This window comes from Haliotis asinina, chromosome 2 (assembly GCF_037392515.1).
Source record: "Haliotis asinina isolate JCU_RB_2024 chromosome 2, JCU_Hal_asi_v2, whole genome shotgun sequence".
NCBI lineage: Eukaryota > Metazoa > Mollusca > Gastropoda > Lepetellida > Haliotidae > Haliotis > Haliotis asinina.
The window spans coordinates 90,597,984-90,622,697 of record NC_090281.1 but is presented as its reverse complement, the minus strand read 5'-3'; the positions used below and the strand labels follow the sequence as shown (position 1 = coordinate 90,622,697).

Here is a 24,714-nt window from a genome sequence, read left to right as displayed (position 1 = left end):
TGGGGAAAAGAATCTCAGATGCTTCACTACGCAATCCAGCGACACTCATGGTTCATCTATGATCCACATCTACTTTTCTGTTGGGATTGTTGCAAAATATTAAACTAAAACATGAGATTCTATCCCATCACTCTGCAGTCTGGAAAAGTCTTTGACACATATAGAACAAAACATGGATAATGGGCATTTTGGGGGATATTTCTATGGCCAAGTGTGTTCAGTTTTCCCTTAAAAAATATTCCTCCAAATATTCATGAATCCTGAACATTTTGATTCAAGATACACAGATATGGTTTACACATAACTGGGTATTTTCGGAAAGTGAGGACTAGATTCCTATTTGAAAATTGTTTTTCTTCGTCCCTAATCACATGATTTTGTATATTGAATTAATGGTAAATCTGATAAAGCCATTTTGAAAATGAATCTGCTACATAAACCATCAAATACTATTTGCATGTCAGTATATCTCAGTCACATTCAGTTACCACACGAACATTCTAACTAACCATATCAAACTTTAGTAGTATACAGTATACTGATTTCATACTGAACAATATCTTCAGGAGTTTGGACGATGCCAAAGTACACTGTAGATTGTGTTGCGGAGGTTGTTTAGAAGCATGTATAATAATTGCTGAGAAACAGTATGTGTGGGTTTGTCAAGTCAACTCCCTTGTTAATATTTCACACCCTTTTCAATAACTTGGAAACTAATTGGTAAATTATGAAACAAATTCTGCATGTATGAACAATCTCTCTACACCTAGAATTAGCGTCATTAACTTCCTTTCATCTGCATTATTTACCAAAGTTTAAAGATCTAAAATAATTAGAATATCAAATGTTACACTGCCTACACTATGTGGGTGTATAAAACATCTGAGTCTGAAGGTTTAAAATGTTATTGAGACTTGTGGGATTGCAGCTATGAATACATATCTGGTAGCCTTCACACATTAAACTGACATGGGAAATCAAACCTTGTTAAGCTAACACTCTACCCCCTGGGCTATTGATATGGGGAATCAAACCTGGTTCTTGATGAGCAAACACTCTACCCCCTGGGCTACTGACATGGGGAATAAAACCTGGCTCTTGTTACGCTAACACTCTACCCCCTTTTCTACTGACATGGGGAATCAAACCTGGCTCTTGTTAAGCTAACACTCTACCCCATGGGCTACTGACATGGGGAATCAAACCCAGCTCTTGATGAGCAAACACTCTATCCACAAGGCTACTGACTGCCTTTCCACTTGGCTACCCACTATATACCAGCATATCTAAGCATGTCTTGTGTTCATAATAAAATTACTAAGAAAGTGGTTTACCCATTATGTTATAACTGTTGTATTACATGGCTAAGACAACCTTAGTCACTCAACAGATTCTGGCCTTTATTCTGGTGAGTAAACTACAAGATGTGAACCATATTTCATTCTAATGACAATATGTGATATGAGAAAATACCTATCATCAAGCACCTGATATCACATATGGCAGCCCAGTCATAAATATTGAAACCCTCTCAGAATGGAAGGCCTGTTTAACAGTTCACTGTTGAAAATGTCAACACAAAAAGCATGGCGTTGTAAATCAGAAATCAAGATAGTTAACATATTGAATCAATTTATGGAATCGAACCTGTGCCTTTCGAGTGATGAGACAACTCTTTATTCATTTATTACACTGCCCTACCATCCTTCAGGGTAGAAATACAAAACCATAATTTTATTTTCCCCAACATATTAATGACTAACAATTACAGAGTGACACAAGGACATTACCTGAAGAGTGACTGTATGGAGTCCCGATCGAGGAAGTCGTGATCTCTCTCCACAACGGCAATATCCACAGGGAACTGTCCGTCTGCAACAGAATCAACTCCCTCTGAACCACATCTATAGCAACCTCACACACTGCACAGTCCTCCCATCTGTTGACAACACTGAGGACCTCACACATGTCGTCTATGTGGATGCGATACTCCCACACCCACAGCATACCACCACACATATTGTGCCCAATGTCAGACAAAATCACTGAACAAAACAACCAGGACTCTTTGATTCCTAAGACTAATTACTAGAGTCTTTGTTCGGCCCACTATTATGGAATCACATTTGGGATGAAGATGAAAAATGACATGACTACCTTACCTTTGTCATATTCAAAGCCTTCACAATATTAAAACCTGCATCCATGGCTGCCTTGACTAATGATGGCAGGGCACTGTGTGGACAGTTACCACACTGACAGACAGCCCCAGACTGGCACGCCAGAATAACTGATATCATATATCAACAACATCCCTGTCCTAATCTGTGAAACACTACATACTGTAGACACAAGACTTTTCAAAATGAGGGGGGAGGGGGAACCCAACAACAAACAAACAAAACAACAAAAACAACTGAATTTTGTGTCATTCTTTTCTTAAATATAAATATGTTTTCATTTCATTTCCTGCATTTGTTTAATATGACTTTAATTTAATGCCCAGATTTGTTTGTGTTAAACCTAACTTTTTCCTTCATTACTTCCTGAGTGTCTTAATCTGGTATAGATAAAACCTCTAAATATATTCCTGTCTTCGTATCAACATACTAAATGAAAAACATGATATCTACCATCCTGCTGAAACTGTACACAAACCTAAATTTATCAACAAAACCTACATTTAATAATTTCGGTCAAGTGGTTTGCCTGTCAAGAAATTGTCAATCATTTTAGGCCACAGCAGAATTCAAACATGGTCTTGTAAAGGACGCACAGCTGCTTCAAGGAAAATTCAGCTCAAGGACTTAAATCTGGAAAGGGTCATCTTTATCTGTATCACTGGAAAGATTATAACCTGGAGAATTATACCCACTTGAATCACACAGCTTAACCTCAAAGAAAACACAGACTGATTATGGTGGATCTCAGATATCTATGCCCCTCTACCCCTCGTCTCCATCATACCTAAAACCATGCTTATCCCAAACAAGATCCCAGTGTTGTCTATACAACCATTTTCTTGTCCTGTATGCTAACTGTTATCTGTGAGAGGCACATAGCCAGTGAATGGTCAACTGCACTTCAGAGGGGCCGAGGGAAGTGAAATACCTCACACTACTTATGTGTTTGTGGAGGGCTTCAACTGTAATTGCAGTGTCAAGGTAAAGTGGCCACTTTCTCATGTTGGAACTATTTTGGGTAACAAACGTTTTTGTAGGTGCCATGAGATTGTCACCAGATTGAAACTAAAAGAAAAGCTTTTGCTTGAAAATAGGCTTGGATTCTTGACATTCAAAGGTATGTAGAGAAACAGAAACTGATTGGAGGAGAGAGATACAATTGGATGAGGAGACAGAAAAATGGAAGACAAACAAAACAAGGACAGAGAGACATAATTGATGTACAAAAGGGAAAACAGTATGTTGGATAGGCATATGAAATTGACAATAGAATGGAATAGACAAATACTAAAGGATATACAATAGGATTGATAGCCGAGAAAAGAGAAACAGTATGATGGATAGACACATAAAAAGAAAGAAAATATGATGGACATATAAAATGAATTTTAAAATAATGGATAGACAGGAGAAAAAAACACACAGTAAAACAGCTAGATCGATGAAAAGCCGTTCTGATGGCTAGAGGTACAAATGATGTAAAGTCGCATGGATTGACAACAGAATTAATGAGAAACACTAGAGAAAACATGGGTAGACAGATGGACTGACAATTTCAATGTAAACCAAAATGGTGGACAGAAAGAGATGAGGACATGAAAATAGATATAAACAGACCTAAGAAACTCATAGACATAAGAAGAAAAAAGAGACTCAGTCAGGGAGACACCAGCAACACAGATAGACAGGTACTGACATGTAAAAAACAAAGGATGGACAGAAAAACAGATGGAGGAATAAATACATAAACAGACCTAAGAAACTCATTCAAACATACAAATGAACAAACAGATTTCCCAACATCGTGCTAATCTTCTGGTAGGCTTCTCAATACAAACTAAAGTTAATTTCCTGCTATTGGATCAAAGTGTGTCCCCTGCACAGACGACATGGTATATATGTGGATGTATGATCTGTGAAGCATGACCTACCTTCATACATCTGGGCATATTGGGGGAAGCCGGCAGCTCGTAGCCATTTACACGCTTCTATTGCCTCGATTTCTGTAACAAATAATAAACAAAATATAAAAGATTGTTTGCATCATGCTCAATCACAAATATCTTCTGTGACAGCAATTCAAACTGCCTGAAAAATATCTGGTTATTAAGAATAAAGCATTCAACTTATGTAAGAATCACTGAATGAAGCTATCACACAAAACCAACATCAAAGCGATTACTGGTCGCTGCCAGGTTGAGTACCTGTAATAAAAACATGAAGTTTAAATAGCCAGGATGTTTCTACCATCCAAACATCTGAATAATCACTGGCAAAAGAAAGGACAAATTTCCTTGTTCACCTTGAAGGATTGTAATCAGCAAGAATGCATCACACACGCCTAGCTTCTTCCATACCCGAACGCTTCCAACAATATCACGACAACACTCGTCCATAAAACTGGATAATATCCAAAAATGTAGTAATATTTTAAGAAGATTTTGGACCATTTTGGAAAATCCCAATCCCTGTAACAAGCCGATGGATCTGAAGCATGTTCTCGTGAGCTTAACAATCACTCTCTACAACGGAACGGCATTATGGCAGATGCCGAGGCAGTATTAGTCATGTAGAATAAAAAACGTAAGCCTTTGTTCCCTAAACACGACTTAGTCATCTATTGTTAAGTATCCCTTTAGCCTCTTCCATATTTAAAATGGCAATACTCTTAAAAATTCTTCAAACCTAACAGAATGACATGCTCATGTAAATTTCCTGATCAAAGCAAGTCATTCTTAGCAGTTTCTGCCTGACTGGCACAGAAAGGGCTGGGTATTTAGCAGCAGACTTTTTTACCTCCAAACAATGAGAGGTGTTTTAACACTTTTAATCTTGTCAATAGCTTGCGACATGCCACCTTGGCTGCTACAGCCATGCTGGTAGCTTTGTTCCGATTTGTGGAGATATAATGATGATCGACTTCTACAGAGGCAGCATGCTGGATGTCTGTGACCACGATAGTCCCTGGCCCCTATTGATACAGCATATCCAGAAGAGTTTCATTAACCAGACATCAACTTTAACAATGTTTATGAATGCTGATTGCTCAGGCTGTCTTCCATAGCCTGGTTTACATGGGAGGAATCACCATAAGTTCAAATAACCGAGTCATTTGTGACCTGAAATTGGGCAACTGAAACTGGAAAACTTGACACAGTGTTGTAGATGGTATAATTTTCCCAAACTGAACCACTGCAATAAGTTGAAATTACTGTTGCAGCAAATTTGTAATATGACAAAAAAGGAAGCCTAGTTGGACTGTCATAGTGTTGTCATGCTCTACAACTGCTAAATTACACCACTCCTGATGCACAACTATGTATCATCTGAAACCACGAATTATGGTGTCCAACTGTCCACATTCCTTGAAATTCCAGTTCATCATGTGTCTGTTCTATTCACAGAATTTACTCCTGTTGTAAGAATTCTCTGTCAGAAAATGTGCCTTTCACTCAGACTGTCCTGTTGGCAACTGTATCGATATTATCTGCGTTCCCAGAAGTCTGTGCATGACTTTGTATTCATGCAACAGATGGATTATGGTCAATACATATAAACAAAATGTCAATCACGAGTTGACTACAGAATGGGAGGTTGTCTAAATCTGCTGTTACGCTCTGGTTTACAGACACCATCTTACTCAAGTCCCATTATCCTGGATTCAGACCTCTCAGAAAAAGACTACTGTGACATGTATAAATGCAAACACTAAACAGTACCGATGACTTGTTAACATGGAAATTTGTCAATTCTTAAAGTCTTAATAAGGTACTGTGTGGATAACCATGGTTTCATAGGTAAGCTCCAGTTTGGATAACCGTATAACAAACAGTGTTAGGCTTTTAAATGTTCTAGACACTTAACATTTCTAAATCTTGAGCACTGGACATGTTGAGAGCTAAGTGGTATTTCAATATTAACACAGCCTAAACTGAAAAAAGAGAAACAAAAGTGTTCCACAACAGGCATAGCACAGTCCAAACAGTGACCTAAGTGTTGAATGCACACACTAGCTTATACACAAGCGCAAAATGAAAGTGCATCACACAATATTTAACAGTAAAATACTAGTAATGATAAAATATTTTCTTTATACCAGTCTTATTTGATAGAGAAAAAGAGATATCACAAAATATAATACTAAAACGTTACCATTTTCACTTTTTGATTTCCTAAAGAAGAACTGTAATGTTTGAAGCACATCCAAAGAAACACAATTTTGTTTCACCATTCTGAGGAGGAACAACAGTCCACAGAAGACTGTAACTCCTTGCTGTAGTCACACACTTGGCAACAGGGAAACCTGCCAGCATCCACCAACAGTCTTCAAACCTTATATCTGGCACTGCCCAAGACGGTGGTCAGGGATCTCACAGATCTGCTGTTATGTTACAGGGCCGCACCACCCAACAACTCACTGTTTGTAAACAAATACCCCAATACTTGAATCCCGATCAGTAGTGGTGTGCTCCACCCAGCCAATAATCCTATGTCAATCTCTCCACTATTCTGACCCCATTGTCCATAGCATGGCCAAGAGCGGCCAGTGCTTGGAACCAGCCAACACATATTTCAGATTTTAAATCTACTCAGACCATTATACCAGAAGCCATTTATAGAAAACGTTGATCAGTACAGCAGTACAAACCGTTATCGGCACCCATACAAGGCACAACCACACCTGATAAAAGTATATTTGGTTCACATTAGCAAGACCGGCGACAAGTGTTTGAACACTATGAAAGCTTTCAGATACCACAGTGTCAAAAGTTTTCTAAAGCTGGTTACAAAAGTCTGACACTAATTGTAATCTTTATATTAACAACTCTATAATAGTTGACAATAATGGAAGGGTTAGGGTGAGTGAGTGAACATACAACCAGTTCTCACGTACAGTGAAACCACATTTAGCCATGCTTAGCATTAGCCATGAAATCAGATACATTTCATAACTAAAATAAATGACCATTAAGTTTCGTGCATGAAGCCATCATTTTTCTAAATGAAATAAATATTTGCAAAAGGTGCAATTAAGATACCTGGTGATGTTTTCCTCAAAGGTAATTCCAATTGTCCCAAAGTAGACGTACAATTACATCAAAAACTTTATGTAGGACATCTGAATGACATATGATGTACTACCTAATCTTAGCTGGTTATTGTGATGAGCTCATTGGTCGCTATTCGTGTACACAACGAAGAAGAATAAATTCAAATATCACTTCCTCATAATATCTGCATGTTAATTAATCATAAATTTTGATGTGACATAGATAAACAAGTCCGGTGAAGCAATCCTTAGACAATGATTCATACAAGGGAAGGGTGTACAGCATCATGGTGGTGGCTAAATAAAGACTGTAAGTTTCAAACAATAAAATAGGATGTGGTGTGAATAAAAATAATCTGTATCATGATGAAGCAGATTGACTTAATGAAACTTTTCAGTCCTACCTTTCAGATAAAGAATACAGTACTGACAAGGTTTACATTCAATCATGCTGAACTCAAGTGGTATCCTTCCTGCAAGACAGGTGGAGTCGGTATGAGAACAAGTAGAACTCTTCCTACAGGAGGTAGGGAAACAATGTGTGATGAGTTAGCGAGAATTACGAACTCTTCGTCTCCATACACCTACACACAGGCGTTTACGATGGCAGCATGTGATATTACAAATACACCCACCATTATGGTGCAACTGCCTTTGGTGTTTACAGCGCTGGTTTGGTTAAGTCGTCATTATGGAATGATTAGCAGATGGTTGTCAGGAGAAATTGATTTCATATTAGGGCGTAAAGAACCATGAATCTGATTACAAACTTAAAAAATGGTTGGGATTCAATTTACACCATAATTTCACTCATGTTTATTACATGATCAGTGAAATTGGTAAAGCCACAAAACAAATCAATCACTTTCAATTAACTCACATCTATTATGATATGCTTTTTAATTTAAAAACACTTCTGCCAAAAATTTGTAAACCATACCATTATATTAAATCAAAAAGGGAAAAAAATCATTTAAAATACCGGTATGTTTTTTTTTGTCAGCCCTGAATATTGTTTGTTGGTGATGTATAAAGTGCTCATATCAATGTTTTCTACCTACAACAGGTAAGCTTTCAATGGCGCCTGCAGATGTGACCAGATGGGAGGAATCATAGCCAATCTTTGAGGTTTTCTGCAGTATCACCTGTACAACGTACACATATGTAAATCTCACATTTAAAATAATCTCCTGTCATGTGTGCCACACCTGATTCCTTTCTACTCATACATTTCAAAAGGGCTCCAAAATTGCAACCAAAATGAAGAAGTTGCAATGAAATGAAGAAATTCAAAACTGACGCTAAGCCCCTTCTGCCACACTCACACAGCTCAAATCCATTTTTCAATTTTCTTTTCCATTGCTTAACATTATTCTGCTGATTCATGAGACCTCATAACATGCTACAAAAAATCTGAATAATGACAACCTCCCCAAGAACGTAACAATGTTCATCCAGGCTTAAAATGTGTCTGAACAAAAGGCGCAACGACCTGAATTCTCGTGCTACATTGTGTCCACCTACGAACTGTAACAAAAGCTGAGGTCAGGTTCTAACACTAATCCTCGGATGTCCTTTGAAACTCGCCTGTGTAAAATGAGATGGTTACTTTGGCAGAGTTATCTGGCATTACCGATTCATCCCATGCCCGTCCTGAGACTGAGGTCAGTCAGCTGACCCTAGCGAGGGATTAGCTTTAAGAAAACTGTGTAGTCACAGGATCATCTGTATCGGTCTTAACACTTTACTCGTTTAGTTGGTATTAGACAGATAACATGTTTGTCATTCATCTTTACATAATGCACATTCACATAAGCTGTCAAGTATGTCTACTGTCAATCTTGTTGCTACGAATTTAGCCTTGATCCAGATGGTGTGTTTTTCCATAAGGTTTTATGTGATGTGCAAATGTGAGAGTGGTATATATAAAGGTATGGAATGGATGCAAAAATATACATAATAGTGTACAGATAATTATGTGCTCCATGTATTCACATTTTCTATTACTCATTTCATTTATTTTATAAAATTCTTGAAATGGAATTTCAGTACCTTGTAATCATTTCCCCTTGCATTACAAGACAGTAGTAAAGACACTTGGAATTAGTCCTCTGGCTCCTAGTTTTGTAGATGATAATGTTCACATGTAAACATCAGTGACTTCACAGTATTTTGTACTCTTGTCAACACAGTTTGACCTTAAAACAATAACTGTGGCAGTACTTCATGACCTACACAGGACAATATCTTGAATGTGACAATGGCCCACTGCCTGTTAGCCTGCATTCTTCCATACACAGCCCCAAGACTGTCACAGCTCGACATTTATCGAAACAATGACCATCACACATACATCTTAATGCAGCTGTGACTTCAAGTGGACGTACATTTAATGACCACGAGACTATTATCAATAAGACACAGGAGTGACAGCTGAAAATATACTACTTCCTAACACAAGATGCAGTCACCTGTACCAGATCAGACCAATACATCACCTGTACCAGATCAGACCAATAGCCAGGATGATGAGGTGGCCAGGATGTTGTTGTCACATTCAGGATTATTGCACTTTTATTAGGGCAACCTTGCATGTGTATGTGCTAACTGTGCAAGTCCCGAAATATCCTGGTATTATACAGCTAGTCCGCTGCAATACCATCTCCTGACAAACATGGCTACCATATAGACACAGTGTTGTGACTCTGAGCAGAGCAGGCATTGTTTTATCCATTCATAGTGACAACAAATACCGTCTTTAATGTCTTTTGGTTTGATGCAGCCAGGGTTCAAACCTCCAGCCTCCATCCATACAGATCTACAAGACTACCAAGGCAGTCATCATCATAAACTAAGGTTATACTGAACTCTTGGTTATAGTTCATTGTATAGTTCATTTTTCAAATATAATATACAAATGTTCCACATAAAGTTCATTATATCCATCAGTTCTGTCTGTAATAAACATAGTTTAGTCTTTAAACAGTTCATGAAATAGAAGAAGGAAGTGACTAAACTCCTCACCAAGTACTAGAACTGGCTACATACTGTCACCTTCAACAAGATTCTACAGTACAAAGTAAGCAGCTCCAATCAACATTCTGACCCAGAAACATAAAACACTGACACAGAGAACCTGTTCTGTAGGTTTGAAACAACCACAACAGGTGTTAATGTACATACATGTTTTAAACATTAAGTCAACAAAGAAGAGTATCAGTACAGTTTTGTACATTTTGAAAATCTACATCATGGCTGTCCCCTCCTCACCTACCTCTCATCTTGCCACATCATCAGCAACATCCTATCATTCTTGGACTAAATGATTTAATCACCGTCTCCTCCTGTGTCCCCATCAGTCAGGGGCAAACAACAAATACGACAGCACGTAGCACAGTGCAAAAACAGATGACTCGCCACTCCTGTGTAATGTGGGAATGTAGCGCCATTGTGAAGTTGTGTTGGGATTCGCTGCAAGATGGGAGAGGGATACAGATGGGGACTCGGACCTAGGTGTAAGACCAACTGTCATGCCAGATTGTTGGAAACATGGAGGTCCAAGATGCCACTGTGTTCAGAATAGAAGCACAAGGCTATAATTATTCAAAAAACTGTTATCTCAAAAGTGTCACAAAGACACCAAAATATACCTTATTTCTTTTCTTTGTTTGGAAACAAATCTGATAATACTTCAGTAAATTCCACTGCAAACTGAATATTTCAATGATTGACTAAAGCTGTTTGTATCTGACTCACAATTAAGCATTTTTAATAAAATGCATCAGACAAATATTTCTCTATTCAGTTTTCATTATTAAATTTCTCATGGGATTGTGATAATTAATATTTACAGTTTGATCTAAATGACAATGATCAACTAGACGGAAGCTGGATCTCCCTTTTTTATTGACCACTTTAACTCATACTTGAAACTCAACAGCCATGCAACTATAACTCACTCACGTTACTGTCTGGGCTTAGGTTGGAGTTGGTGACTACACAAACACGAATAAAGCGGATAGAAAATATAATTAACTACTGTTTGTTTGATTGACAAGTAATACTAGCTGTTTCCCTGACATCATAACCACCCATAAATGTGACAAATATTCATTATTGTCAATGTCCAATAAATGTTCACAGTCATCACACTGCTGTATATCAAGTCCTTCATCCACAGATGGGCAAAGATACTGAAGCATCTCTCTACACCCATGACAGATCAGGATGGGTCTTATCTTTCAGTATGATTGCTATCTTCCTTGCTTTCATTAGAAATTATTGTTGCAGGTTGATTTAATTCTGAATACATCCATCATTGGAGCATGGGTACTGATGCAGCTTCAAGCACTGTGGGAAAAAATCTCGACTTCCACAGTTTCAGGGTCTCTACTAATGAGAAAAACCTAAGGGCTCCTTTTTTGTTATTTTTTATTATCATGTAAAACATGTTCATTTCAGAAACTAGTTGTTAGTCAATGTTACTGAGTATAATGTTTTTGCAACATGGGTATGCGCAATTACATTAGCATCTGATCTTTAACAGGATGAATGACTTCTAGCCTCAGGAAACCCAGCCTTTCACACATGCTGTTTTTTTGACAGTGTTTTACCAACCCTATTCAATAACGTTCTCCAATTTTCACACCATGTACCTTCATGGTACCTTTACTGATATCAGTTTACACCCTTGAACAACGGATCATGGAATATTACCAGAGCTGACCTCCTAACAACAAGTTATAGACAACCTATAATTAACTAGTATTCAATATATTGTGGTCAGGGCAGATGTAGACGGAAAATTGTAGTGATACGAAGAACAGTTCCACCCTTGACTGCTCAATGCTCTTCTTGGGTCAACTCTGTTAGATGACAGCCTCACAGAGCCACAGTGTCCCACATTATGAAGGAATGTTCCACAACAATAAACACTCTCATATATACAGCCCTCAACTCAGTGAAACGTCTCCGATGTACGTCAAGAAATCTTATCTCATCCCTTAAATAGTATACGATATCAAAGCGTCAACTGTTTTAGATAATAAAATCTGAGGAATGTTTGGAGGACACACTGAAAGAATACAAAGAAACTGTGCATTTCCCAGCATCAAACGCGAACTGTTGACTTTCATGAAAAAGTATGACATGGAAACAATATATATATATATATATATATATCAACTTCTAAACTCCTTTTCAGTCAGTCTATCCATCATCCTTGTTACGAATTGTCCAATCATAACAGATCTATTTCTAAATTTCTAAGCTTGAAAAGTTCAGTTTCAAAACCAACAGCATGTAAACATGGATGGGTGATTCTAGACTCACACAAGTCTCCAAGGTAAAAATTAATAGTTGAAATGACAATTTCTACAAAATAATAACAACGAGACTGAGGTCTTACTGTCCACTTATCTCAACTTGCCTGTTTGAAGGAAAAAATAACTGTAATCCATGCACTCAGCATTCATTGCATCCTTGGAGAAAGGCTAGGTGATTCCATTAGTTGAAGTATTTACAACCCACAGGGCCCTCTAATAATATCAACAAACACAGCCTTGTCTGTTTTGCTTTCAATCAACTGAGACGGGCAATGTAATGACTTAACCACTGTAAAATACCTGGTAAATGACTGGTATTTATGCTGACAATTTGTCTATCATAATTATCTATCTAAATATGGAAATACAAGGACAAAGGTGGGTTGATGTGGTTGTCGGAAATATGAAAAATGGCCACTGATTGCTTCTTATTACCTCTTTTGACAGTTTACAGTTGTCAGTTGTTCCATGGTCATTGAGGTGAAATGGTTGACATTTTCTCTGGTTCACGTAAACGATAGAGTGTTATATGAAGGAAATGAAGCAGCAGTTTCTGCAGGGTTTTCCTTCCATACGGATATTGCATTCCTTATTATAGACACACAATCAGCAAGTTACACAGACTGGACCATACACCTTCCACACATTTCAAAATATACCCAAGATTTTCGACAAACTACCACTGTATGATTTGGAACTGTTTTGGACAGCCAGTCATTAGGATGGTCAGTCATTTCAACAAATGTCAGAAAACACTCTGACCTGAAATCCCCAAAGAAAAAAATCAAACTGTTTTCATGATAAAAGAAGATAAAAGAAGACAATCAATATTGAATAGACAATACTTTTAACAAAAAGAACATCAATAAATGACTCAGTTCTGCCTGTGTTGATATTTAGATATGTTTGTGCTGACTGTGGGGTGTTTTGAAAACTACTATCAGCAACACTGACATGTGTCAACACAAAGGTCCTGACGTTATCACATTATCCAAACAAAATGGCTGCTAAAACCATGTAAATGGCATAATCATCGGTACTTCAAAACGCCAGCTTGTTACATCATCTGTAAACATATCTACCATCACAAAAACACACAACTGGCATCTTTAGGAAAAGAAAACGTGACAATAATAAAAAATCAAAACTAGGATTATCTTGAAAACACAGAATCGGCAACTTCATGGAAAGAAAATCTAATTGTGATTAAAATGAAATATCAAAACTGGCATTTTTATGAATGTGCATCCTTATGGGAAAAGGTTACAATGTGAACTCAAAACTGGATCAATAACATCAATATTAAACTTGTTGACTTGAGAATGATATTGAGTACTGCTACAATGAACATCTTGCCACATCTTGTGGGCAGAATATAGGAGAACCTATATATCTCACTACACTGCACTTCATGGCCTTGTGAGGAATTAACACAGATGTCTTGCATTGTGTCACCAAACACCATGCACTTTCTTCTCCAGGCAAACATTTTGTTTCAAAACAAGTGCCTATGAAACACACAGACATTATGCCACAAAACATGTTTTCAATTAAAACTGTGAAGATGAGACATGCAAGCTTCATTTAACATTTATTTTATGCTAAAAACTCTCACAATGGATGTGTAGCTGTTCAAAATTCCATGCACAAATATTATTGCATGAACGAATAAAACATGCATTAACATCTCATCATCTCACTAATACTCAAAAATGAAAACAGGTATGAAAAAAGCATATTGTGGCAACAATGTGTACTGAATTGTCCCGAACGCAGGGGTGTACTGACTTGCCAAGTCCTGCCATGATATGACCTCAATATCCTGCGACACCACCTGCCCATGAAACAACCTGACAACTTTCTTTACAAAACTGCAGTTAAATTAAGAAATCATGAGCTAGTTGGAAGACCAACTTTGAGAGTTCTGAAAAAATACATTTCAAGCTTGGGTGATCTTTTTCATCTGTAGTGCAAAGTAATGACAACAGTGTTGTGTGAGTGTAATACTTCAACCTCAAGCCTGGCTGGTGAGACACCAGGCTAGGAGCCATCACAAATGTCACGCATTCTTCAAATTTTACCTACATCTACATGCCAGAATGTTCTCATAAAAAGTCAGCATTTTTGTTAACTTATAAACATATATCTATCTTTCAGAGAAAGTACATTACCTTTGCAAATTACTCTTAAAACTATGGGTGAATTAAACAATACAAATATATATTTCTTTGAATACCTTAGCCCAAACAGAAAACACCACCTAATTCACACATGCACTAAAATTGCTTACAGAGGATAAAGTGGGTTGTTTACTTTTTAAATCTCAACAATTCAAGTCTAGGATGAACCCATCTGCATCCCACAACTTACAATTTGATTCAGCCACTGTACACCCCTTCATGTTCACAAATGCCTGCAGAACATGCTGTATGACCAGCACATGAACTTACAAACAATCCATCATAAAGTCACATACCAGGGAGGCCAGGAATCAATACTAAAACTGAACCAAGGAAACTGATGACAAGCATTCCCTGGCAAACCTAGTTGTAACACAGGCGGAGTCGGTGGTCGTTTGTACCTACCTACCCATGTACATTCATCTATCAAAATCATACGAGCCTTGGGCTTACACGAGTGTCATCCACTAATCTGACCTAGGACTAATTACCAGGTAAATACATTAAGCGTTATATGTTGCTAGCTAGACCTGTTGTTGAACAGCTGTGACCTGTACACACTGACTTGACTTGTGAAGCGCACAGGCGCACATCTTCAGTGTCCTCACAACAATTTAAAAGCATGTCAAATGTGTGACATATTTTCATACACAAAGTACATACTTGGTGCTTTTAACTCACCAGAGTTTATAATATCCGTTGGTGATGCCGATTGTAAAGCCATGTTGGTGACAGGTTGTCGTCTGTGTCACATGTGTACGGCCATCCTACTGTTTGAGTTCTCCGGTTCTAACTTAGAGAATCGAGTCTCGCATATTGTGTTTCTGCTTCACAATAGTGGGTCACATGACCAATATGTTGCCCACATTTGTTGGAGGTTACCAGGATTTGTGAAAGATTCTCAGGGGGGTAATATGATGTTTTAACACACCCTATATGATAAAGGCCTGGTATCCAGCTCATCTTTGAAATGAAAGGCTTGCTCCATCCACCCATGCAGAGTGAACTCATCCGTGGAAGGGTTTGAAGTCTTTCACCTCTCAATAGGAAGGAGGAACTGAATGAATTTGTATAAATGTAACCTGTAATTTCATGCAACAAATTTCATGCTCAATGAAAGAATAAAACAACCAAACTGATCTGATAAACATTCAAGTCAAGTTTTCTGCACTAGTGAAAGAGTCAACCACAAATAGCTTAATATCTTATTCTGACAGATGTCAAAATATTTGTACATAATTTATTGTCATAAAATACACTGCACAAATGAACACATTAATGAATTTCAAAATTAAGAAGTTTTGTATTCATAGTATGTGAATATTTTAACAACAAATGCATGAGATTAAATCATTACCTTTGAAACAAAGAAGCAATGTTGTGAAGCATACAAAACAACCTCCCCAGCAAAGCCGAAAAAAAAATAAATGGAATTAAACAATCTGAATCCTCATTTTATACTTAACCCTGACATTGCCTGATAAAGTGATATGTACATATTGATATGTTATCTGCTTCCTGTGTGGACCACTTGGTTTATACCAAAAGCTGCATGTGGGAAGTGGATAAAGCACTTCTTGAATGATAAACTAACAACATTTATTGCTGAACCAATCACCCATGATAACAACGATGGTGGGGGTTACTACAGTTTGGATGTTGACTTTGTTTTGGCCGAATTGTATCTCCTTCCTATTTCTTGTAGGCCTGGTTTAATATTCTTTATGCAAAAAATAAAGAAATCTTTCCACTTAGCCTAAAATATCTGATTACATTTCATCATCTTTGGACCATTACATTTTTCATATATTTTCTTGTGGTATAACTTATGAGTTTCTTATCATTGATACCAGCTTAGAATTCAATACATCTTTTTCAATTCCTGAATCACAACACATGGTAAGCTGACACATGAAACATAAACAATCCTCAAACAATCAGGTTCCATTAAATTCTCATTTAAACTAGGCAGCACCACCAGAGGACATGTGCCATCATGGGCAAGTGATAAATGATGCTGCATTCCTGCCAACTGACTCATGGGTTAATAGCAAGCGTGCAGCCTTCAGGTGACCAACTTGAGATGAATGCTGGACATCTGCAATGAAATAAGGCTAATGGGGGACTTTGGGCATCAGGTAACGTGTTCACCTGGCCTGATTAACATATATTCCTCCACTACCTTATCTTGTTTACCATCACACTTAGGTCAACTTTCAATGCTGGCCTATGGTTACCTATTTTCTATTATAATGCATGGTGTACTGAGATTTATGACTATAATCGCATCATATAATGATGCATGGAGAAGTGATTTCATATAGCTAACACTGACATTGATCTCATGTATCACATACCACCATCATTTAACATATAAACAGCAAAACAGCAAAAACAATTTCATGGTTCATTTACAAAATGAACCACATACACAATATCAAAATACTAAAATAATAAAAAACATAAAAATTAAATAAAAAGCCAAAACATTACACATCAAATAAACAAATCCTATTGCTGGTAAGCGCAACAACATACCTATTTGATCCAAGAAAAATCGACAGGTAATAGTCCAAGACAAACTGGAGGAGCACTCAATGTTTCTCGTATGAGCAATGTCAAGAAACTGACCAACAACTTTATATGTGTCCACTTGAAATGTCCAGTGGTCATAAAGCGTCTCCAGGTATTTCGTTAAGTATGAGACAAGTGTCACACTGGGGTGGTGTAGACAGTCTACTCCATGAACACACGTCTCTCACCTGAGACATAAGGACTCTCTCATCTATAACAGTGGTGATCAAACAGCCCTACATCAATTAGGGTTAATTAACTAAACAAGCTGTGAAACAGACAGACAATTGGATTGTGGTTCCAGTGAATGACTTGGTATTTACAATAAACAAGTGTTAAAGACTTTTAACACGTTCACAGTGCTAGACTAAAATAAACAAAAGACTGTTGCCTTTATTGGTAGGATTAGTATAAACCGGGACCATACTGCTCACAATGTCTGACAGTCGATTGATCTGTCAAGCGTAGGTGTGACAAGATTACTGTTGATTCAATCTAGTCTAAGATACGGTGCTGTCTGTTCCACCATTCCATATTTATGCCATTAACATATTGTATTGAGTCCTCAAGGGGATGGAATATTACAGAAGGCACCATAGTGATCCCATTATGGAGTAACTTTTAAGTTGATTTACTTATTGTAAAACCATGACAATGCTTTACATGATTTAACAATAGCACAAGAATCTGTATCAAAATGTCTCACTCACAAAATATAACAGTTGGTATCCATGAAGTTGGTCTAGTTTGTACTTCTCGACTTGTAAAATGCCACTCAAAGGAGAGATTCAAATTTACATTGTTAGATATGAAAACTCTGATATTTTATTGTGATGCATTTCAAGTATTAAGAACTGAGTAAAAAATGATTAAATTTTGCACATTAATGGTTTCATTTCAGCTGTGACACACATCTTAACACTTCAACAGCAAGGTATTAGTCGAAATTCATCTTTATCAATATACTTAGATTATACCACTCAAACAGTCAATCAAGTAAATACCGTCTAGAAAAGATGTGTGTATTTGGGTCTTCACATACTAGCTGAATACTTACAGGAATTCCCAACCTGAAAGCTCTGATCAAGATTAAAGTGCTCCCTCATCTGCTGATCCTTGAACAGGTCCCTACAGGAAGTGATATCACAGCAACACTTGAAATATCAGAGAATCTCTATCTGAGATATTCTAGTACTTCATCTAGAAACTCAGATCGACTGATTTATTTGTCCTGTCCAGTAAAACTGATTCTAATTCAATGCTGGAAGCCATGTTGTTCTGCATGACACCAACATGATGGCTTCTTGTAAGCTGGGAGAATCCTGCCAAGTATCATATTTCATCAATAAGGATCAGCAGAAATCCCTGCTTAACTGTGTGGTCGGCCATTAGCCATTCTCACATCACCTACTCTTGATCCTGCCGCTGGACAATGGCTGATGTAATCTGCTTGAACACTCCCACCATCAAAGATAATTTCATCTTTAGAAATGAACAATTTGCTCAGATTTTTCTCTCAATTTTGACTTCTTGTTTTGAAAATAAGTTGGCTGATGCTTAATTTCTAAAAAATACATTACAAATAGGTCCAAACAAAAAACATAACTACACATGAAAAAAAAAATTAATGAGAAATTTAACGTTAAAACTGTTTGTGATTTACCTTTCTAATTACTGTTGATCCCTGGAATTTTAGTTTATTATGAAGCAGGATCATCGTTCTGCTACCTTCATAAATATTTCCAGATTCCACATAAATTTGTTTCACTGGACCCTGGTCACTAATGCTGGATGCCTGTTGCCCCAACATACTCTGTCTACACAGATAGTCAGCGCACTGGGACCACATGGTGGTCAAACAGACAAGTGCTGTTCTCTGATGCCACTGACAATGGCAGCCATATTCTACTTGTTGCAACGTCTATAGAGTCTTACTGGAATTCCGCTTGGCCATTTTGCTGGTGGCACATATCAGTGTTTAACTGGACTGTTTCATTTTCACATGAATTCTTCTACCTGTGTATAAAACACGTATCAACAGTGTACTAAGTATTGATGTAAATATATCTCTACTTGAAATTATGTTGATTTATATTAACATACACTGACAGAAGTCAAATTTATGAATTCAGACTAAGAAAATTGACTTAAAATATATATAATATGTTAAGGATATACATCAGTGGTTTTTTTCTGCATTTATGTCAACACACCAGTATACACAATGGGGAAATGGGATTAGGTCCTGGCCAAAAACTTCATTTTTAAATTTAATTTAATTAAAAAGATTAAGGCTCTGGGAAGGCCCTAATCCCGTACCCCAAAAGGCTATAAACTACTAAACACAACATTCATCATGTCTGTCATAAGCTTGACCAGTAGATGAATGTGCCAACACAAAACTGGAGTAGATAAACAAACATAAACCACAGCCGTCCTGTACAAGGCCAGTCACACAAAGATATGTTCAGTCTGACACCAGCCCAGACTATACATCAGCAGCAAACCTTCTCCCAGTCAACACAAGGCTGGCCCCAACCCACTGGCCCCCTGTGGAGCTGCCTCAAGTTTCTGGTATCAGTATCTGGCTTGATTGTAGACCACAAGGGGTCCTTGTTAATCATTCGCTTCATTGGTGGGCTTAACTCAATCCCTGTGTGGCGAGTGACATCGGGGCCAGGTGAATACTGCCATCCGTCTGGACACAGGTATCAAGATTCGTCGTCATCATCTGATGCGACACCTTAAGGAGTGGTCCATTACACCTTTTCTTTCTTAATGGAAGGTAAGACACAGTTCCCACAAGATGTATCGGTCTGTTGGAGAACCTGAGCTGATTAGTGAAACTTGATGAAAAAAGGACTGTGGTCTGATATGGGATTAAAGTGTCATTGAAATCCTAATAAACTGGCTTATTTTGTTCCACTTCAGATACAAAGCTATAAACAAAGTTTTCTCTGAAAGAACTTTGTTTTTCTCACATTTCTCTGAAAATTTTCACAATGCACCTGATAAGGAACTAAATGCACTTTACAAGACATTCGTTAAAAACCTTTTAATCAATTATTCAAAGTTCTGCTAAAACATCGTCTACCAGTATGAAACAAACAGATTACAGAATATCTGAGGCAAAGTTATATTTTTCAACCACTAGTGTATGTACAGCCTTAGTTTAACATGATAGAAGGTATGTTACTCGTATGCTTGTAAATCTACATGCAGCTTTATCTAACATGATCAGTCATGAATAATTGGAACTGTGCTTGATTATTCTGAACTGTTGAAAATAACATTGGACCAAAGTGCTTATATTTCCTCCACACATGAATGCAGGCTAAGTTGGATCTGTCCCACATGTTGACATGCCATACTTATCGCTGACAGGATAGATATGCATTTTGAGCATGTCTCATAAAATCAATCATCTCTCACAGGAAGTAATATGATTTACAAGCCACTGACAAGACCATTGTTTTCACAGGTGTGATTGTCCTGACTCTTTAGCAGGTGTGAATGGAGATAGGTTACTGTTCTGGTTGTTTCATGAGAGGCATTGTCCACAAATGGGTAAATCACAATCAGTATTGCTATGTAGGGGGTTGGGAGGTGGGGTGGTAGGGGGGAGATAGTAACAGGTGTAAACTCATTACCACATTTTCACCTATAATTGCCACTTTGTTTATCACACCTGTTTCACAGACTGACTCATTTTCACCAAAGTGGTAAACATCCAGGACCAACTGTAACCTCGGGGTGTCTAATTATTCTTCAAACTGACATATAGTAAGAAAACAGTTTCACTCATCGCTCTCATCCACTAATATAAGGCAATGATGATGATGATGATGATGATGGGTGGGTGGGTGGATGGGGTTTCAGTTCCATTTTGCACATAAAACTATTCAAATATTCTGCTTACAAATTATGGAAATGGGAACTGTCATTGACTTTGTACATGAAGTGAGTGTGTATACACATGCATATGACAGGTCCCTCAGTGAACTGGTATTGATTTCCATACGCAAAATATAACACAAATTTACTTTAAATTGCTATAAAAAGCAAACTCATATACACTCTGACAAAGAATGTCTTATATTCATGATATCCAAAACAGGCATGAACAAGTAAAACAATTAAGATTTACATAAAGATATACTACAAAGGCTTTATCAATTTGAAACTAAATCCAGGATGATGATAAAATGACACTTATTTTGCCTACTTACTGAAATGAAATATGTCATGAGAATATAATAGCATTTTGGTATGCAAGTCGCCCCATTGTTTCCGGTTTCCAAGGTTACGCCCTGTTGAATAATATCTGGCCATCAGCAATCAATTATAAGAGTAGTATGTAGGGTAATAGTGGGAGGAAATGGGGCAGTTATGTGACATGAAAGCACCTGATGACATACTGTGTATACACTTACGTCAACTCTAAAAGTCAACATGGTCCTGTGATACCAATCACGGCGCCAGCATATTGCCAGTAAACTTCATGATACGTTCCCACCACAATCAAATTAAATTAAAAAACTATTAAGTAAGTCATTATAAACACATAGCTTTAACTTCAAGAGATTTGAAACCAAGAGGTTTGAAGTGGGTATTAGAAACATAGCTGCTAAATTGGAGAGGTTTCAGGGCTTGTAAATTTCAGTGTGTCACAAATGTGGTTTTAAATATATATTTACATATTAGGTGAATAATATGTATGGAAAAACTAGGATCAAATGAAAATAAAAAGTAAAAAAAAAAATAAGTTTAAAAGTTATTGGAAACAAAGGCATCTTATGCCATCATCAAATATTCCACACAATGTCTAAACAACCACGGTGAGAACTGACGAGTGTTTGCATACACAAACATGAGATAGGGGTTGTATCATTTCCCAATCCTGTTAACCGCTAACTGACCTGCTAAGATTTCCACAAGAACACTATCCGTGAGCACGTTCTAAACCAATATTGGATAAGACTGTCACACAAAAGGAGACTGTGTTATGTAATTTCCTTGCCAAACGGATCACCTAGTCCATGATTAACACCAGCTAACTTGAGGGACACACACATGGCGGGACTTACAATACATTCAACAAATATTGTACCCAGTGGTACATGACAATCAGTGAACATGCAGTTGGCAAGGGACCCAGCATCTCTGTTGTTTCTTGACAGAAGGTTTAGAAATATCTTTGCTGTATCATAATTACAAAAGATGTAAATTAACCTTTTCCAAAATATCCCATTTTACAGATGCCAAGTGAATTAATTCTATGAAATGACACAAATTATTGAATACAAAGTAAAGCTTGACAAATTAATGTCTGTTCATCCAAACATGCAAGACTGTTCACCCCAAAATGTAGTCTGCTCATCCAACATGCTTATCTGTTCATTAAAAAACATGTTGTTAGTGCAGTCTTAACAATAAATTACTTGTTTGGTTTATCCTTGATAGTGTTTCAGTGTTTGTATATATGAATATCTAGTCAGTAGAAGTCAACAATAGATGACATAGTTTCCGTTTAGGCAGTAAAATGCTGCAAGAATGTGACAAGACATATCTGAAGTGCAGGTGTCTTCAGTGCACCAATGCACTTGAAACTCGTGTGCATTCTCTGCAGTCACTGCAGCAATGGCCATCATTATTAGCCAATGAACCATTTGAGGATACTGTCATTAGGAATCATGATAGGTTGATAATACTGACAGATTAATGTCCACAAAAACATCAGGAAGAGAGTGTCTTATTGTTCTGGAAGAAAGAAGCAGACAGCTTCGGTTCTAGAGAAATTGTTGACTGACAGCATGCCCCTGGACAGTGGGCATTTGTCTGCTGCAGTGACCAGGGGGCTGTCTGGGAATGACAGTGGTCTATTGACAACGTGCAAGCATTATGCATCTTCATGAAGTCTGACAAGACTACAGCTTCATCCTTGTCTGACCAACAATAAAATTCAAACATCATCCACAAAGGAGAATTGTCTCACCTTTTGTTTGGAGCTGACAATAACATCTGTGTCGTATTTCTGATGTGTTTCCCATTGCCTGATTAGTTACAGCGTGGTGGCCAGAACACTGGTCACTGTCTGAACTCCGACCTGCTACTGGTCTCTCATATGACCTCCGACCTTCCAACTGACTTCCTCATTATAAGGAGGACAATGGGCAGAAAAGGAACATGGCTAAAGTGGAGTGTATGTCAATAATTTTCTTCCACAAACATGTCTGAGTATTGACTAATCTAATGTAGGTGATGGGACGTGATCGAGGGGGCCTATGGAGCTACTGCTGCAGTGAACGATGTAGCAAGTTGACAGTGAGATGACCACTGGTGTGGGGACAAGGACATGATAGTGTAGCTTTAATCACTTCCTCCTCATCCATAGAGTAACATCCAGTCTCTGCAGTTTAAATATGACAGACATGCTTATCTGGCACATACTCTCCCCAGCTAGACTGTGGATTTACAAGAGTCAAGATAAACAGATGATAGTTATGGTGCAAGATCTGTTGTAATATACATTACATAAAAGTTAAAAGAACACACAATCCTTCGCAGTAACAGAAAAGCGTCAGCTGATCTTTAACATCTTTTGAGCAGTATACAAATTTAGACCTTACTATCATTAATCAGGATGTTTGTTTCCCTGCAAAGTCTGAGTGAGTGAGTATGCTGCTCTCAGAACACTCAAAGGACAAGAGAAAATAACCTCTTCTACAGGCTACAACACAGTCGTTTCGTAATCTGATGAATATTATAACATGTTTGTAAAGTTTACCATTCATGGACTAGATTTTCATTACTGAGATTCTCAAAATATCCTGAAATCTGTCATCTTCAGGTTCTAAAAGCTTGTACCTAGAACCAAGACTGTTGGTACAACTGATACCTGTCAGTGATGGTTCTGTCTATAATCAACCGCCCATAAAACCTTCATGAGGAAGTTTCTAACAAATACCAAATTGCCTGGGGCTCCTCTCCCGACCTCAGGCCCTTTTAACACTTAATTCACCTTAAATGAAATTAGTCTCTTCACAATCAAGGGAAGTAATCCTCTCAGGAAACAATAGAGGCTTGTTAAAAGTATTAGACTTCCTGTGTAAAGCTGCCTTGAGGGTGTTCAGAATCAGATGATATTGTCCTTATCTCTACTAACCAAATGAAGACATCAGTTTGGAGCTATAAGAGAATTGTAAACTTCATCTTCCAGTTGAGGCACTCAAACCTGGGTTGACAAAACTGACAAAATGAATAATCACCTAATGGACTAAGTGTGTATGCATACGTGTACTGGCACTACCTGTAGCATATGCCACGATGAACATGGCATGGACACCACAACATGCCAACCCTTGTCCCAAACACCTGGTGTCCACACAGATTTTCAGTGATCA

At 37.6% G+C, this 24,714-nt stretch overlaps 1 protein-coding gene across 6 annotated transcripts in view; it reads right to left on the bottom strand.

Moving 5' to 3' along the window:
* The window catches only part of LOC137274572 (rho GTPase-activating protein 7-like), a 152,004-nt gene that overhangs the window by 18,084 nt on the left and 109,206 nt on the right, over positions 1–24,714 (bottom strand). For 4 of the 6 annotated variants that reach the window (XM_067807833.1, XM_067807832.1, XM_067807835.1 and 1 more), the window contains 2 exons: positions 4,115–4,186; positions 1,791–1,872 (listed from right to left, as the gene is read on the bottom strand). In XM_067807833.1, coding sequence (XP_067663934.1) covers positions 1,791–1,872; positions 4,115–4,186 — 154 coding nt within the window. Of the gene's footprint in view, positions 1–1,790; positions 1,873–4,114; positions 4,187–7,637; positions 7,714–15,418; positions 17,201–24,714 lie in introns of those variants that run through there. The other 2 variants (XM_067807837.1, XM_067807836.1) reach the window with 2 other exon arrangements.